The sequence below is a fragment of the Colias eurytheme genome, chromosome 7 (genome assembly GCF_061535395.1).
Source record: "Colias eurytheme isolate Ceu_HAF_F1 chromosome 7, ilColEury1 Martin Lab GWU primary, whole genome shotgun sequence".
In the NCBI taxonomy this organism is placed as follows: domain Eukaryota; kingdom Metazoa; phylum Arthropoda; class Insecta; order Lepidoptera; family Pieridae; genus Colias; species Colias eurytheme.
In genome coordinates this window covers 7,175,448-7,192,297 of record NC_142986.1, presented here as the reverse complement: position 1 = coordinate 7,192,297, position 16,850 = coordinate 7,175,448, and the positions used below count along the sequence as shown (strand labels likewise).

The 16,850-nt window shown below is 34.9% G+C and overlaps 1 protein-coding gene across 3 annotated transcripts; it reads left to right on the top strand.

Annotated features, from left to right (window-relative positions):
* Window positions 1-3,193: 3,193 nt before the first annotated feature.
* Window positions 3,194-16,791, top strand: LOC149907138 (cilia- and flagella-associated protein 61-like). Of its 3 annotated transcripts, XM_090103788.1 has the most exons (18): window positions 3,194-3,267; window positions 3,567-3,637; window positions 3,873-4,049; window positions 4,521-4,746; window positions 5,222-5,340; window positions 5,549-5,677; window positions 6,115-6,309; window positions 6,532-6,660; window positions 6,853-7,013; window positions 7,227-7,381; window positions 7,710-7,908; window positions 8,323-8,492; window positions 8,976-9,109; window positions 9,316-9,466; window positions 9,937-10,107; window positions 10,219-10,329; window positions 11,033-11,098; window positions 16,449-16,788. In XM_090103788.1, the coding sequence occupies exons 3-18, from the start codon at window positions 3,955-3,957 to the stop codon at window positions 16,674-16,676; spliced, it is 2,439 nt and encodes an 812-aa protein (XP_089959914.1). In that variant the 5' UTR covers window positions 3,194-3,267; window positions 3,567-3,637; window positions 3,873-3,954; the 3' UTR covers window positions 16,677-16,788. The 3 variants fall into 3 exon arrangements, with proteins under 3 accessions (XP_089959914.1, XP_089959916.1, XP_089959915.1); XM_090103790.1 differs by lacking the exon at window positions 5,549-5,677 and having other exon boundaries at window positions 16,449-16,791; XM_090103789.1 differs by lacking the exons at window positions 3,194-3,267; window positions 3,567-3,637 and adding an exon at window positions 3,689-3,756.
* Window positions 16,792-16,850: the final 59 nt, after the last annotated feature.

Below are 16,850 nucleotides of genomic sequence, written 5' to 3'. Positions count from 1 at the left end.
GTCCTTATGCGACTACCCTGATATACCCGCCGTCAACCCGGCTGATTGGGAAACTTGGATGAGGAATATGTATCGGTAAGTTAGTCATTGAAGTATTTTTATATTACACTAGCGGTCCGCCCCGGCTTCGCCCGTGGTACATGTTTACGTTTTCTCTACATAAGAACCATCCTCGTACTTCAAGGAATATAATAAAAAAAGAATTAACGAAATCGGTTCAGCCGTTCTCAAGTTATGCGCTTACCAACACATTTTGGGATTCATTTTTATATTATAGATTAGTATGTAGTAGTCTACTTATATTATAATTGCGAAAATTTGTAAGAATGTTTGAATTATGGATGTATATTTGTAGCTCTTTGACGCATAGTAGTTGATCAGTTTTGTGTTGTACAGGGATAGATTATTATAGTTGATTAGAACATAGACTACTTTTACTAATACTGAGGGTATTAAGTATGTTATAAATATATTAGACAGAATGTCCATCTCTTCTCTTCATTTACTAAAAGTTTTGTTGACAGGAAATTCTATTTATCGCGTAATACACTTTTTATACACGCCATGTGTTGCACCGAATCAATCGTTGGTTATTTTTTGGAAGAAGCCTTGATCAGTCTTTTCAATAATGATGTATATCTACAACAAGTTATACTGATGGTGCCTCCGAATTGCCCAAGAGGTTTTTAATTTAATCATTCATTATATAAATAATGATACCTATATCTTATAATTAACTTTCACTTCCCAACATAATGGTTTAACGATTTCAGAGTGTATTGTGAAATATCAGACAATTAAAAAACACAATTACATGAAGAATAAAGCGAAACGCACAGACGATGATGATGTCAATTACCACTATTTTTATAGCGCCCTTAGACAGGACTTTTGCCCTAAATTGAGAATACGAAGGGCTGTGTGAGTAGATTAACGTTTGTTTATTATTCTGCCTTACTCATTACTAATCAATTAAAAAAAAATCTAGAAATAATTACGGAAGAATTCCAACAAATACCCGCGGCCCCATCATTAAAGCGGCTCGACGGAACACAGTGGGGTTTTAGTCGGTAAGAATCTGACATAACCCACGGCTCCTTCCCCGGGGGCCGTGGGTATCTTTGGAAGATTTCCCCACTATAAAAAAAAATAATTTGGAAAATCCAAAAGTGCACGCCTCATAATTTTTTAATTATTATTTTTGTTTATTTAATAACAATTAAACCACATCGAATCAGACCCTGAAAAATGAAAGGGTTCTATTCCTGAGCATACTCAAGCGTAAGAGAAAAAAAAAGACTCGATTAGTAAAGTATTTCGGTCGCTATCGTGTTAACAAGAAAAAGGATCCGCACATACAGACACACGGACGTCCAAGACAGAACTTTTTTAAACTGTTTTTTAACTAGTTTAAATAACAAAAATGACATCAAAAATATCATGAACGTTAAAAATAGTGTTTTTTCTTAATATGTGTGTGTATGTATTATCTTACAAGTGCAATGTATGATACATAAAGACATTTTAAGTTTGAAAAATCAGATGTTTTGCGCGAAGTGACAGTAGTACCCACCTCAACGCTTCGCTTATGAGGCGTGCAAAAGGTGCTATAGACATTCTTAGAAATACTGTATCAATTTCTTATTCTCGTACCTTTAATAATTATAATCAGTGAAGAAGATAACGATGATGTAGTAGCAATTCTGGAAAAAAGTTGTCCGAAATTGAGAGAATTGTACGGTGATTATTACATAAGCGAAATTATTGGCCGCCATCCTGAGATGAAAAGAAAGATCATTGTTAGCGAGGTGAGTGAATAAAACTTGAACACATATAAATATTGATGAACAAAATAAAAAATTGATGTAGTAGTTTTTGAGATTATCGCGAACAGACAGACATTTTTCATTTTACGGAAACCAATGTATATTTTATGATATTTTCTCAAAGGGACTTGATGGTGTAAGTGGCGTGATGTGTTTAAATTCGGATATAAATTATGCTATGCTCCAAAATACCTACGAGCTGGATTCATATCATGGACTTCAAAAATCTACTGCAATTGAACGAGAGCGGAATAAAAGAGGCAATATGCTTTTGCGTACTTTCGGGTGAGTGGAGTCTACTGCTTAATCTTATATATAAAAATGAATCGCAAAATGTGTTGGTAAGCGCATAACTCGAGAACGGCTGAACCGATTTCGATAATTCTTTTTTTATTATATTCCTTGAAGTACGAGGATGGTTCTTATGTAGAGAAAACGTAAACATGTACCACGGGCGAAGCCGGGGCGGACCGCTAGTAGTTGATAATTTTAAATTATTATTTCACTAAACATTCTATTAATGAAGTTAATAGTCGTTAATTTTTACAAAATAATATCTACACTACAATTTTCAGTGAACCAATAATGCTTGGTAAATGGAGTCCCTTCGATATCAGCCCTCATTTAGAACAAGAACAAGTTCAAGATGTAAGAATTTCCTTTTTCCTAATCCGAAGGTTTCTTTTAAATCTTTGACTGAAAGTTTCCTAAGTCCCTAGAAAATATAAGCTTTAAATAACTCACACTAATTAAACTTATAAAATATTATATGATGCGACATCATTAGATAGATTCATTTATATAATAAACTTCCAGGAACAGTCCACCGACAACGTAAGTCTCAGACCAAGAAGTCCGAGCAAAGTGAATTTTGCTCATCGTTCCTCAATGAGATACAGCTTCGATTGTCTATACTTACATAGCAAAACTTCAGATGACTACAGTGATAAAGTGTTTATAACACCCGTTCAATCCCATACTACGTTTGTGGATTGTCTGTTAGACGAAGACCCGTTTGATTATGAGATCGTTAATATTGATCATCATTTGTTGACCGTGCCTGAAGTTCTTTCAAGAGAGTTTTTGCCGTGAGTGTTATAATATTTTATAACATATGTTATGAATTGTGTACCCAGGATCTAAGACATTATGTTTATGATCATTTAGAAAACATTATTTTTGCAGCGCGAAAATAAAACACGAAGAAAGTAGAAAATCGAGTGTACCTGATGTTGGAAATAAATACAAACGTATGTTTTCTTCTATAATCACAATTTATAAAGTTTAAGTGCTTTTTCTACAAATTGTTTACATTTATTTCAGGAAGAACATCTATGAGGGTAGTTCGCGATATCAACGAAACTAAAAATGTAAAATTTTGTGGAGAGCCGAATGCATTTATGATTGAGCTGTTTGGATTCCATAAAGACGTAGATGACAGGTTAAATAAAATTAAAATTATAAGAACAAAATAAACTTTATAATAAGTAAATTGAGAACATTATATTTCATAGATTTTTAATATCCGTTGATAAAATTTTAGACATGCATTCGATTTATTGGAAGCAGCATTTGAAGTAATGAAGGATTATGATTATTGCATTTTAAGAGTTCCTTGTTCAGGAAAAAGCATACCATTGTTACAACACTTTGCTGTAAGATTCCAACTAGATAGATGTAACGTAACTAAAAGAAAAGAGAGTAACTGCTAACATTAAAAACATAATTAACTAATTGCAGTTTGTTCCCACGAAAAATCATATAACTTGTGAATATGCATTGTATGTTGCACATCGATGTTCTGTTCTTAGGTATGTTAAATAATGCTTTAAAAAACTTAATTCAACTATTTAATGATATCTTGAACGTAACTCAATATTCCATTGAAAGTGTAGGTATTGTAGGATTCTCACAGAATCGAGAATGTATGGTAGCATCACATTTCATTGCCATTTATTTAGTTTCTCGATATCAATTTTCATGTTAATTCACTGAATGTTGTTTTGATTACGATGTTTTATTGTATTGGAAATATGATTATTTCAGTAAACTACGAGTGAGACGAGCTGAAATAATCGATATACCACAAATAGCTCAATTGTTATACAGTCTGGATGGTCGAGAGACGATGTGGTCTGTCGAAAATACTATACTAAGACGGAATGAACTAGAAGCTTATGTTTTCTTGAGTAACGTGTCTGTGGTGGGCATTGGGATTCTGGAGTGAGTAAAAATTTTATTGTTATTAAAAATGATTTTGAGTGTTACTTTCGTATTACCATAATATATTGCAAATATTATGTCGTCATAATTATAAAATGCGCAAATTAAGTTAATTCGTTGACAATATTTAAAGAACTTGCTCAGTTGACTAGTCTGATTAAGAATTATATTCTACTAACTTTCCGCCTGCGGCTTCGCACTCGTTTTCAAAGAAAAACCCGCATAGTCCCCGTTCTCTTGGGATTTCCGGGATAAAACCTATCCTATGTGTTAATCCAAGTTATCTTCTATATGTGTGCTATATTTCATTATAATCGGTTCATTAGTATTTGCGTGAAAGAGTAACAAACACACATACACATACATCCATCCTCACAAATTTTCGCATTTATAATATTAGTAGGATATGTTAAATATTACTTTACCACTAATTTATAATAACATTGTAATGTGAATGTATTTTTCCTTTAGACCTCCAGAACAAATAGACTTCATCAGAGCGAAATTCAACATAGACGCGCATCGTATTCACAAATACCACGTTAAGGATCAAGACTACAATGCTGGTTTTGCGACATTGAAGACTGTGCTTATTTATCCCGCTTTTGAACCACATTATAGGTTCTTCGTTAGGGATATGATGCGACAGTCAGGAATACACTCGTTGATTTGGTTGACAGCTTATAGGAATAAATGGGTGGGTAAAATATTTTTGACTTCATATTCTTCAAATAGTTTTTTAGTAAGATTTTAATATAATCAGTAAGAACCTATTTTTTGCAAGTCTACTATTTTTTTACGCTCTCTCATCCAAAAGTCAAAATATTAACTTATTTAAAAAGTTAAATTCGAATAACAAAAATGGGCCATTGTCTTCCCTGTTTACTGTAAAAGTAAAATATTAACCTTCCGTACCTTTATAAAAATAGAAAAGAAATATTATTTTATTATCTACACTAATATTATAAAGAAGAAAACTTTGTTTGTTTGATTGTAATGAATAGGCTCATAAACTACTGGACCGATTTTAAAAATTCTTTCACCATTCGAAAGCTACATTATCCACGAGTAATATTGGCTATATATCATCATGCTAAGACTAACAGGAGCGGAGTAATGCGGGTGAAACCGCGCGGCACAGCTAGTAAATATATAAACATGTATTATTTCAGATGGCACATAAGTTAAACTCATTCGCCTCGGTGATGATACCGCTTTTACCGCGTATGTCTGATTTGGATTACGCGCCAGTACCGGAATTGAATAAATTACATAAACTATCCAATTCTTTGTAAGTGCGTCTTCATGTAGAAACTTTACTTTCTCTTTTATTTCTATTTTAAAGTGTTAATCTTATAATAAAAACTGTTACTCATCACTTTAATTATATAGGTATTATTTTAAATAACTCGAAATTTTGTATAGTCGTAAGTGTATCTTGTATTGTATGACTGCTCAAAAGAGTTATATAAAAATAACAATATTTATGTTACTTTCAGAATGGCATTTAGTTGCTGGTTTATTAGTAGAAAATTAACCAGTGTACCGAAAGTGACTGTGGATTCTAGATTGGTTATTGTTGGCGCTTCTAGAACTGCTATGGCTTTTCTGAATACGCTCTTGTTTAGGTACTATTTATTTTGTAATAAGAAAACCGAGAATAAGCATTGTTCTATTTTAAATTTGATAGCTAACTAGGTACTCCAAAATAGAGCGTGTGTGACCAGCACACGTGTCAGAAGTGAAATTTCATCAAAAAAAACAAATCTAAAGATACCAAAATTATCGCCTTACTCCATGACGTGATGGTATTGCTATGACGCGACCTTGAATTTTTACTCTCAACGCGCCTTAAGAATTTTTACTTCATAAAAAAATCTAGAGCGTTAGATCGAATATTGAATCGGGTTATTATACCCTTTAATTGATTTAATATTAATTTTGTCTATCAATTAATTAGTGATTAACGTTAAACTAAATATCACATCTAATAAAAATCGTACAAATAAATAATTTTATTAAGTAAATGTTCTTATATTGATTTCCGTAAATTTTTCGATTTCAGCGACACTTCATCCTACCTATTCTTCACAAATGTAACGCTCATATCACCGCAAGGATTGCCCTATGTCCGAAACTCAAAGACACTCGCAGAAATGATGTTAATGAAGTACCACACAAGCTCTGAGAGATATCTCAAAAGCGTTCCTTATACTTACTACGTGAATACAGTACAGAGTTCTATGGTGGAAATCAATAAGTATGTATTTGATCACTATCAGTTTTTGCGTTGTTTTCATTAAAATATCAACACGTTTTCACATTGAAGTGGAAAATTAAGTAAAGGAAATAAGCGCCCTAATATTAATTTGACATCTCTGTATTAGAAAATCTCGTAATCAATATCAATATATTCTTCAAAACATACAGATAAATTATTCTTCGAAAATATAAATACAGAAGTTTTAAGATGTTGTTTCAGACGGCAAAAGTATATAACATTGACAAATGGCAGCAAATATTATTATGATCGTCTTTTCATTTTGTGTGGAAAGCAATACCAGCATCCTGACTATTTGAATGATGTACTAGAGCAGGAAAGATCAGTGAAGTATGATTAAAAACAATATTTCACCTAAGTAAAAATTGTCCAATTTTGTTCGCATAATATAATATAGTCATAGATGGATTTATACAGAACTTACTGGTTTATATATTTTAGTGTCAATGTATTATTGTAATACAGTTAATTTTTGTGTATTTCAAATATTAATTTATTTAAGATTTCCTTATTTTATTGCAGAAGTGGTATAATGGAATACACTCCGTTAGACGTACCACAAAGTTTTAAAGAACTTTCTGCGGATAATTTTACACCAGGCAATGTTTTCATTGTGAATAATATCACAGACGCTAACAAGGCGCTAAACTTTGTAAGAAGTATTGTTTGGGAAGAAACAAGCGGTTTGTGTTTACAATTATTAAATGTTATTGTCGTATTAAATATACTAATCAATTATGATATCCTATAAAAGTGCCAAAGATTTTAACTACGTATGGATGTGTGTTCTCGTTTCGTAAAAAAGTTAAATTATTTCACAAAAATATAAATTAGTTTATCTTGGTAGTCTAAATTGGTATTAAATGAAACAAAATAATATTATGAAAATGTTCTAGGAAATATTTTAGTTTATGGATCGTCGATAAACGTTTATTGCTGCATTGCAACGCTACTAGAAATGAAAGTACCGCCACAAAATATAATATTTATCGAGAACTTTCCACCTAAAGACCCGAAAGCGTCAAGAGTGTCCAGCTTTTGTAATACATATGTTAGTTTATTGTAATTTAGATAGTTTTACATATTTGCTATATATTTTTAACTGACTTCAAAAAAGGAGGAGGTTTTCAATTCGACTGAGAGATGTTTTTTGGGTTTGTTAGCTCAGAACTTTCGACCGGGTGATCTGATTTTGGTGATTATTTTTTTCTTCGAATGCTAGTACCTTTCGGTAGGTCCCATTAAAGATTTGTCCAGTTCGGACCATTTGAATGTGGTTATGGTCTTTGTTAAAAAATAATTATTTAAGGAACTTCTCTAGCTACTTACCTTTGTTTGATTGGAGTGGCTTCTAACAGTAGTTTTAATTCATCTTTCAGGTGGACAAAACGATGCAAGAAGTACTCTCCAATTTAAATATCAAAGTATATCGTGCATATTATTTCCAATCATGGATGTTAGATTGTAGGGACTATGTGACACATGTGCAGTTTATGTCCCATTATCGTTTTATACGGCTCGAATGCGCTGCGTTTTTCTACTACGGGCGCAAAGGCGTTAATGAACAACTTTTTATGGGTAGGCAAATCATTTTCTATATTTCTATAGTTAAGTACCTATAATTATAAAATAATTTAATAAGAGTAACTACTAACAAATTTTTTTATCAAATTGTAACTGATAATTTGAAATTATAATTTTTATACAACCACATATTTACATTGTCTTTTTAAAATAGAAATTGTATAAAAGTAGGGTAGTAATACGTATATTATCCTTTTGGAACTTATAATTTCACCAGTGTGAATTTAAATAAATTTAACAAATCCCACGCGAACAAAAACATCCAGGACGATTTATAGCGGCGCTTCCGTTGGCTTTAACAAATTACTACATTTCATTAGGACATTGACCATTTAAACAATTATTAAGTACATAATATATTATTCTACATTAGAACAATCAGGAAAATATTTTGTTATTCAAATACAGCGATACATAAAAGCGGAATGGCGTACGATGGTGGTATCGTCATAGACCATAACTTTAGAACAAACGATCCTAATATTTACGCGGCGGGGCCCATCACTAGATACCATAGGCGTTATTATGCAGCCACACGGCGACACAAGTATTATGATGCTTATGAAATTGGCATGAAGGTACTTATTACCCTGGTATCCATCTTAACTAAGCGTGTATTCTTAGATATTATGATGTTTACCCGCACCGCTCTACCTTTCATTATAGTACATAATATTTTTGTTTTAGTTGGTCCATTCGTTATCTATACTAATATTATAAAGCTGAAGAGTTTGTTTGTTTGTTTTAACGCGCTTATCTCAAGAACTACTGGTCCTATTTGAAAAATTATTTCGGTGTTGGATAGCCCATTTTAGGTTAGGCTTTATATCATCACGTTAAGAACAACAGAAGCGGAGCCACGCGGGTGAAACCGCGGAGCGCATCTAGTCTATATAATATAGATACTATTCATAAGCAGCGAATCATTAATTTATGCTTTTAGGATTACATATTACTGTAGTTTTCGTGTTAAAATGTAGAGTTTTCGAACATATTATGTTGTTCAAAGCAAATCGCTTGAGTTCATAAGCTTTTATAAACATAAAAGCATCAAATTCTAGCTGGGAGCAATAATCAGGAACGAGTTGGATCCACTTTTCACTAACGAGTCTAATGAACCAGCAAAGGAATATCATATGAATGATAGAGCTAATGAAAATAAAACTACTTGTATGACCGAGTCCAAGTGCGAAATGTAAGTACTTAATAGATAGTATATATATTATATGGGTTATATTCTAATTATTTTAAAACATTATAAAATATTATTCTGGCAAACAAATTGTAGTTATAATAAACCTATGCAAAACGACAATGCAAAGCTTGGTCTCTGACGTAGATTATAATAAAACTATCGTTTTTATAATGTGTATAAATATCTCTATCACTCTTTAAATGTAGCAAGGAGGAAGAAACAGAATTCCAAAGCGTGCCAGATTTCAAAATGCCCATAGTGAAATGTTGCACTTTACCCGGTGGATTGCAGTATTTAGAAGTTCGCTCGCCGGGCATGAAAGTGCCGCATCATTATGTACAATCCTTGGATTACAATGTTAGTTAACATCACGCAAGAATTCTTATTTTTTACATCTATAGAAACTGTTCGTCTTTGGTGTAGTCAGTAGTGGATAACACGTGAGCGTAGAATGGAAACCTTTTATTTACCTTGGGTTCTACTCCCAGTTATTGTAAATATTCTGATATTGTTTTGTATGACCACTTGGAAATAAAGTGTTAACTTTAATTAATTGCGTGACCATGGTAAAAACTAAAGAATAAATAACATCATTGAGTAGTGACTAGTATGTGTAGGCCATAGGGTACCTACTTATTAAATATTTTCAGAAATCACCCCAAAAATAATACTGTCTGATAAGTTTATTATATTGTAATACTGTGTGTAATACTATTGGGAATGAAGAAAGAAAAGCGCAATCAGTAGTTCTTCAATATAATAATGTATTAGACATGCTTTCAAATATTGAAAAGATATATATTTAAACCAAATTAATAACTTTTTAGGGTTACATCATAGAAACATTTAAAGAGGGGTATTTTAAGATGCATTTCAACAAGGACCTCATAGTAGATGGAATAACGTGTTTGACGCCAGAAAAATATTCGTTGGAAAATTTTAAACGTTTATATGGCTTATCCAGCTCGGTGCTTAGTAACGTTCATTTACGATATATGGTATATTTTATATTATTTTTATACTACACGATAATTTTATGTTTTTGTTGTATTCTACAATTTTCTTGTGATTTAGTTAATTGAAGTAATAATATAAAACAATATTTTTAGACAAAGCGACTCGATAATCTATACAAGTTTTTCCGAGAGCCCTGGGCGCACTTTTTGTACCACGATCAAGTTGATGAACTCTTTGCAATTGTCAAGGAATTAGTACCGTTGGTGAGTAGCTAGACAAGATTATATATGATTTCCATTGACCATTATAATATATTGAGTACCTAGTCTTATATATAATATCCATTATATATGGTCCGGGAGCCAGCAGCAGATTTTATGACCAAGTTCCTCTCAAGCGGTAATTAGTAAAATGCATCAAAGTATAGTATTATGAAGCCTCGTGAACGTCAGCTGGAGCTCGGTTGGGGGGAAGAGCGGTTGTAGCCTCCCGTATCAGCTGACGGTTTTTCCACCAAGATACAGCCAGCTGACATATATATTTATCCACAGTTACATATAAGCTATCATCAGGTAAATTTTTGTTTGAGACGAAATAACGGAAAATAAATTTTTCTTTAAATTTAACTTTCATGTTCGAGACACCAGCTGACGTATATACACCATGTTGTAACCAGCTGACTATTTTTTTTCGTTGAGATATTGGGTTAGCTACAATTTGACAAATTTTTAGCTGAGAGGAAATGAATGAATGAATGTATTTTTTTTCCTATGTGCGTGGGAGGCTACAACCGCTCACCCCCCCAACCGAGCGCCAGCTGACGTTCACGAGGCTTTATAATACTATACTCTCATGCGTCTGACGAATTATCTCTTGAGAGGAAATAGTTAACCAAATATGCTAGGTACCTTATCTACTTTTAAAATATGTTTCAACTAATAAAATATATTGTTGATTTATATACAGGGCCAAGCAAAGGGTGAAACGATTAAAGACGTACTAAAAGTGGCAGTAAACAAGTTAGATTCAACGGTAGGTATTGTTAATAATAGTTAATTAATTTGGGCGTTTTTTTATTCGTATAAAAAACGGCCAAATTAAATAAATAGCTCATGCTAGGTACCAATTAAATGGATATAGCGAGACCAAAGCTTTTGTATATTTTGTAACATTTTGAAAGATTTAATATATGTCGGAGATCCCCCTCCCTGATATTACCGAACGCAAGCGCATGACTCACGAAGTGCACTTGGACATGGCCGTGGTAGCGGACGGGCATTCTAGTGTTGGAGCTCGTACCGAGCGGACTTGTCTGTTCGAGTCTATATCAGTCTCTATATTAGTTTGAGTTTAGGTTCGCTATACAAAGTATTCATTTCAGTTCATTAGTGATTGTGAGTGTTAGATTCCGTTTATGTCTTTTGATGCTCGAAGTTACCCAAGATGCCCAATGTAGAGGATATAACCAGCCCACATAGTTTTAAAATCTAGCCGCCGCCGATATCAGAAGCGGGATTGCTTTGAGCACAAAGAATAAACGTGATTTTTGCAATCGTCATGTGGTAATGTAGACGTGTTATAAAATTATTTTGGAGGTGCAAATAGTATCATGCGACGTTTAATCGTAGCCATAAGAAAACCGGTGAGTGCTTACAACATATAACAAGTGGAAAAATAACGTGCGTGATGTAATGCCATTGTCCGTTGATCTGTGTTTTGAAAAAAGCCGTTAAAGTTATTATTTGTTACTATTTGCTATTTATGATGCGTTAGAGTGCTTTGCAGTTCATGTCTCTTAATTTATTTTCTGGTAGCAGGGGACACAGTAAGGAGAATTGTTACCGTATTGTGTAGCGTAATTTGACTATGTTGAGCCCGCTGCGGCTACTTGTGTTAACTTGCAGGGTGGCGAGCCAAGCGACGTGAGTGCCTGTCGGTGTGTGTCGTCGGGTTGTGTGCGTCAGTGGCTTCTTGGCGATATGTGAGCGTGAAGGAAGTTTCCACTTCAACCGTGTTGTCGCGTGTTTCACGGTTTGACAAGCGTTTGCGCGTGTGGCCCTTGCTACTACTGAGATTGTTGCCGGGGATTGCTGCAGCGAGAGCTCAGGGCAGCCGTCTTTATGCGGTGAAGGGCTTCGCAAATTAGTGACATTTACAGGACAAGTGCGAGGCGTAAAAGGGCTGCTTCGCTGACTGTGTGCTATCAATAAGTTTGTAGGAGACCTGCGTGTGAATGCCATTCGCAGACAGCAGATGGAGGGCGCGCGATGGATCAGCAGTCCTCTTAGTGCAGGGTTTAACCATCGCGAGTCATTTGTTTCATGTGTGGCGTGTCTGGCCACTTTGCATCGGAGTGAACGAGTGGATAAGGTGCTAATGATTGCACTAGGCATAGAATCACCGAAAACCAGCAGGTCAGGTACATCCACGTTGCATGGGCGCAATCATTAAGTCAACACGTGCCGTGTGGCAAACTTATGGACAACTGTGAGTCATGTTTAGTTTTGTTTCTTGGTAGGTACTGAGTGTATCCTTATCAGAGATATAATTGCTAGTAGCAAATTGACTAGTAAGCGTTTTTAATAATAAAATTAATTTCAAAATAATCTGTTAACATATTGTAGACAGTTCATAACAAGGTTTATGGCAAGTTACAATAGGCGATTACTTTTTAGTAATTTTAATTTGTATTGTGCCTAATCATTATTATGATAGCGATGCTAGCTTATTAGGTTGAGAAATTAAACACAAAGTTTACATGTGTGATATTCTAATGTGTTACATTATTGCGTAATAATGTTCTTGTTTGTAGCAAGTCTGATACGAGAAATTGTTTTGATTTTTAACACTCTTACATTTGGCTACCTTTATGTAACGAACCGTATGTAACGAACCCGATTTGACCTACTTTAAATGAGCAGATTAGGTTCAAAACTGTGTACACTTGCTAAGGAATAGTGACAATACAATAATTCCATCTTATTTAAGCGTGTTGCTTGGTTAATTACGTTTCTCTCTATTATACACTGGTACCGATAGAAGGAAGATACCTAGCGGTTTGGTAGGCTTATGTAGGGACATAAGTCCAACATGCAGAGACGTGAATTTCAATTAGAGAATTTCAATGTGTTGTGTTTTAGTGTATTATTAGCACTAATTTACCATCTGAATTACAGCTGTTGAAATGTGTCTGTTCTAAGGAGTTTTGTGCGTTGAACGAGCAGCAGATTGCGTAACAAAGTGTCAATGAGTTTTTAACAGCTGGATTAGTGAAACCAAGTAGCTATCTGGTTAGCTTCTGACGTGGAACAAGGTACAGTGCGTATCCAGATTGTAGTAAGGAGTGGAGTAAGTGCTTTATGGAAGGTAGTATCTTCTTTAAACCTATCCAAATGTAAGTTTTGAAAGCGTAGTGTTGAATACTTAGGCTTTGTTATTAAGGATGGTAAAGTACAGTCACATAGCTTATACAGCTTCTTATTTCTGTTAGTTTATTAACAGTCTTCTTAAATTATAGCACTATTGTTTATGCTTACAAGTTACAAGGGAAGTAAAATTAATCAGCGATTACTCATCATCACATGAGCAAATCAGTTGAACGTTTATTAGTCTTTTAACATCAAAGCCTATTCTTATGGTGTATGATCCCGGTTCACACAGATCCAAGCGCGGATGGATGTAGTACTGAACTGATACACAAACATGACGGTTAATAACATCCAGTTGCTTGCTACAGACGTAGAACTACTGCCTTAGAGACCAGGTTTTACTCCCATGCACACGAGACCGCAGTTTAAGTTGCAGCAGCATAGCAGTGGTTAATGCAGTTATGCAATTCAGGTATTATTTTGCAGGAATGCAAGTTTGCAGTGGTGACTGATTGCAATTCGGTGGGAGCCGTTTAGTAAAAAGCAGAGTAGTGTCTTCACGTGTTCACAGGTAGAGAGGGTCTGTCTCCAGTCTATCGACTCTAATATCATTCATGACAGAGATAAAGGGAGCTAGTCTATAGGATGTTAGTTGCCTTTCGAGTTTCGCGCAATGCACAATCGCTATCGCAGTATGTATTTCGATTATTGCAAATTATGTGGGGTAGAACGTGTCAACATAGCTGAGCTTTCCGTTGACTGGCTGCCAGGACCATGAGAGGCATTTGGACATGCAGAATGAGTTGTTACATGTTGAGTTATTACTGTTGTCTGGAAGACATATGCAGTAAGGTTGCAAATTATATGTCAAGGTGCAGATAAAATGGTAAAAGATCAGTGGTACATAATATCCACGATTTAGTCATGCATCTGGGTTACATGTCTAAGTTCGTGCGTAAGTTCGTTGTGAACTTTATCACTTGCTAAATCTCTAAGCCTAGCTCGGGCAGAATTCAAGCAAAACTCTTAAGTTAGTATTCCGTGCACATTGATGCTACAGGGGAAACTTAGTGGTAAGAATGATGTTAAGGAGTATGTTTAATTCTAATTGATTCTTTCACCCGATATGTTTTGCTCTATTACTTTAAAAATGTGTAGAGTGGTTTAGTAGTACTAGAAGTAGTATAACGGCACTAGAGGCCAGTGTTAATTTGTTTGGATAACTAGCCAGCATTATTGATGATCGGGCAGGTGCTTAGAAAGTAAATGTTTTCTTAGTTATTTTGTAAAAAAATAATAAAGTTACATTAAGATGTAGTCTCCACCGAGGGTAGTGGTGTTAATGATCAGGTAGATAGTGACGAGTACGCTGAAAAGGTGTGCTCATGGCAGTCATCATTCATCATCGTCATCGATATAGTCCACTAATGGACATGGAAGTCATCGTCATCGTCAACATAATCAGCCTTTTGCAGTACACTGCTGGACATGGAAGTCATCATCATCGTCATCGTCAACATCATCTGCCTTTCGTAGTCACTGCTGAACATGGAAGTCGTCATCGTCATCATCATCAACATCATGAGCCATTGGTTGTTCACTGCTAGACACAGCAGTAGAGTCTAGCAAACATCGATATTGTCAAGATACGTTAGGTGACGTATGACTGGCAATGAACTTCACTATAAACCGTGTTACAAAAGCTAGATAGCTGAAGAAGCTATTATTTGTTAAAGGAGACTTTGGGGTTAATGTCTGTAATTGATAATGAAGTCGATCAAGTTATGATAAAAGTAAAGCTTCTCTAAATGGAAATTTAATATTGGTGATGATCTTCTTTTCGAAATTGAGGAAATAAATCAAAGCAAGCTTGAATTGAAGTTCAAGGGTACGCTTAAAATTGTTGAGGTATAATGATAGTTACCATTTCAAATCATTCAATTCCAAAATCCTCACAACAGAGTCAGGAAAATATCCGACCATGAGGTTATTAGTAGTAGCTAGTAGTGGTAGTAGATAAAATGACGTAAGAACTTTGTGTAATGTGTAAAAAAGGGGAGATGTAAAATGTTTTATCTGGATTTTGTAATGCATTGTAGTGCCGTTTGTTGAGTGGTAGTAGATTCTTCGTTACGTTGGTGCGTTAACGAGTAATGTCGTTGTAGCGACGGGCTATCCTTGCTTTCGCTGGTGCATAAGCAACATGAGTCGTTGTAGCGACGACATTTTGAGTTGTCCTTGTTTACGTTGGTGCGTTGACAAGATGAGTCGTTGAAGCGACGACCTTTTTGAGATATCCTTGTTTTCGTTGTTGCGAACGCGAGATGAGTCGTTGTAGCGACGTTATTCGATGTTAAGCCTCATTTCGTTGGTGCGAAATTGTGGTGTGTCGTTGTAGCGACGATGTTCCGTGCTTTATTTATTTCGTTGGTGCGAAATTACGGCGAGTCATTGTATTAACATTATTCAGTGTTGTGTTCGTTTCGTAGGTGCGAAATCGAGGAGAGCTGTTGGTGCGGCGCTGATTGATCAATAATGATTAATGTGAAAACCTAAAATGGTTGACAGGAATCAGTATGGCCGAGCAGGATACTGTGAGTATGTAATCTTTGCAGAGACTTCACACGAGGACGTGTGATCATCAGAGATGGCCGTGTCGGAGATCCCCCTCCCTGATATTACCGAACGCAAGCGCATGACTCACGAAGTGCACTTGGACATGGCCGTGGTAGCGGACGGGCATTCTAGTGTTGGAGCTCGTACCGAGCGGACTTGTCTGTTCGAGTCTATATCAGTCTCTATATTAGTTTGAGTTTAGGTTCGCTATACAAAGTATTCATTTCAGTTCATTAGTGATTGTGAGTGTTAGATTCCGTTTATGTCTTTTGATGCTCGAAGTTACCCAAGATGCCCAATGTAGAGGATATAACCAGCCCACATAGTTTTAAAATCTAGCCGCCGCCGATATATAGATAAATCGCATACTTAATACATATAACCATATTATTTTTCAGTCGCTTACATATGAAGTGAAGCTTGAGCTACGTAATAGCTTCGAGAAATCTCCACACATAGAGGCAATCACGAACTACGTGATACAATGGGTTTCAGAGAACGATGTTCTATTGCCCATGTATTTACAGCCTTCCGAAACGTCTGCGTATGCGCATGATTTAGAGAAAAACCCAACCTTTAGAAGACGGAGAAGGAGCGTTGTTAAAATGCTGGCTGCTATTTGTTAAATTCCTTTGTTTCAATAAACTGTATGAAAATGTATTCTTTTTTGTCCGTTTATTTAAATAGAATGATATTCAGAGAGAAAAAGTGACCTATCAATATCACAAGATACTTAAAGCTCAATAATTAAAAAAAAAACCAACACGAAAATTGGAAAAGTTTTTTCCTATGGCCTATGG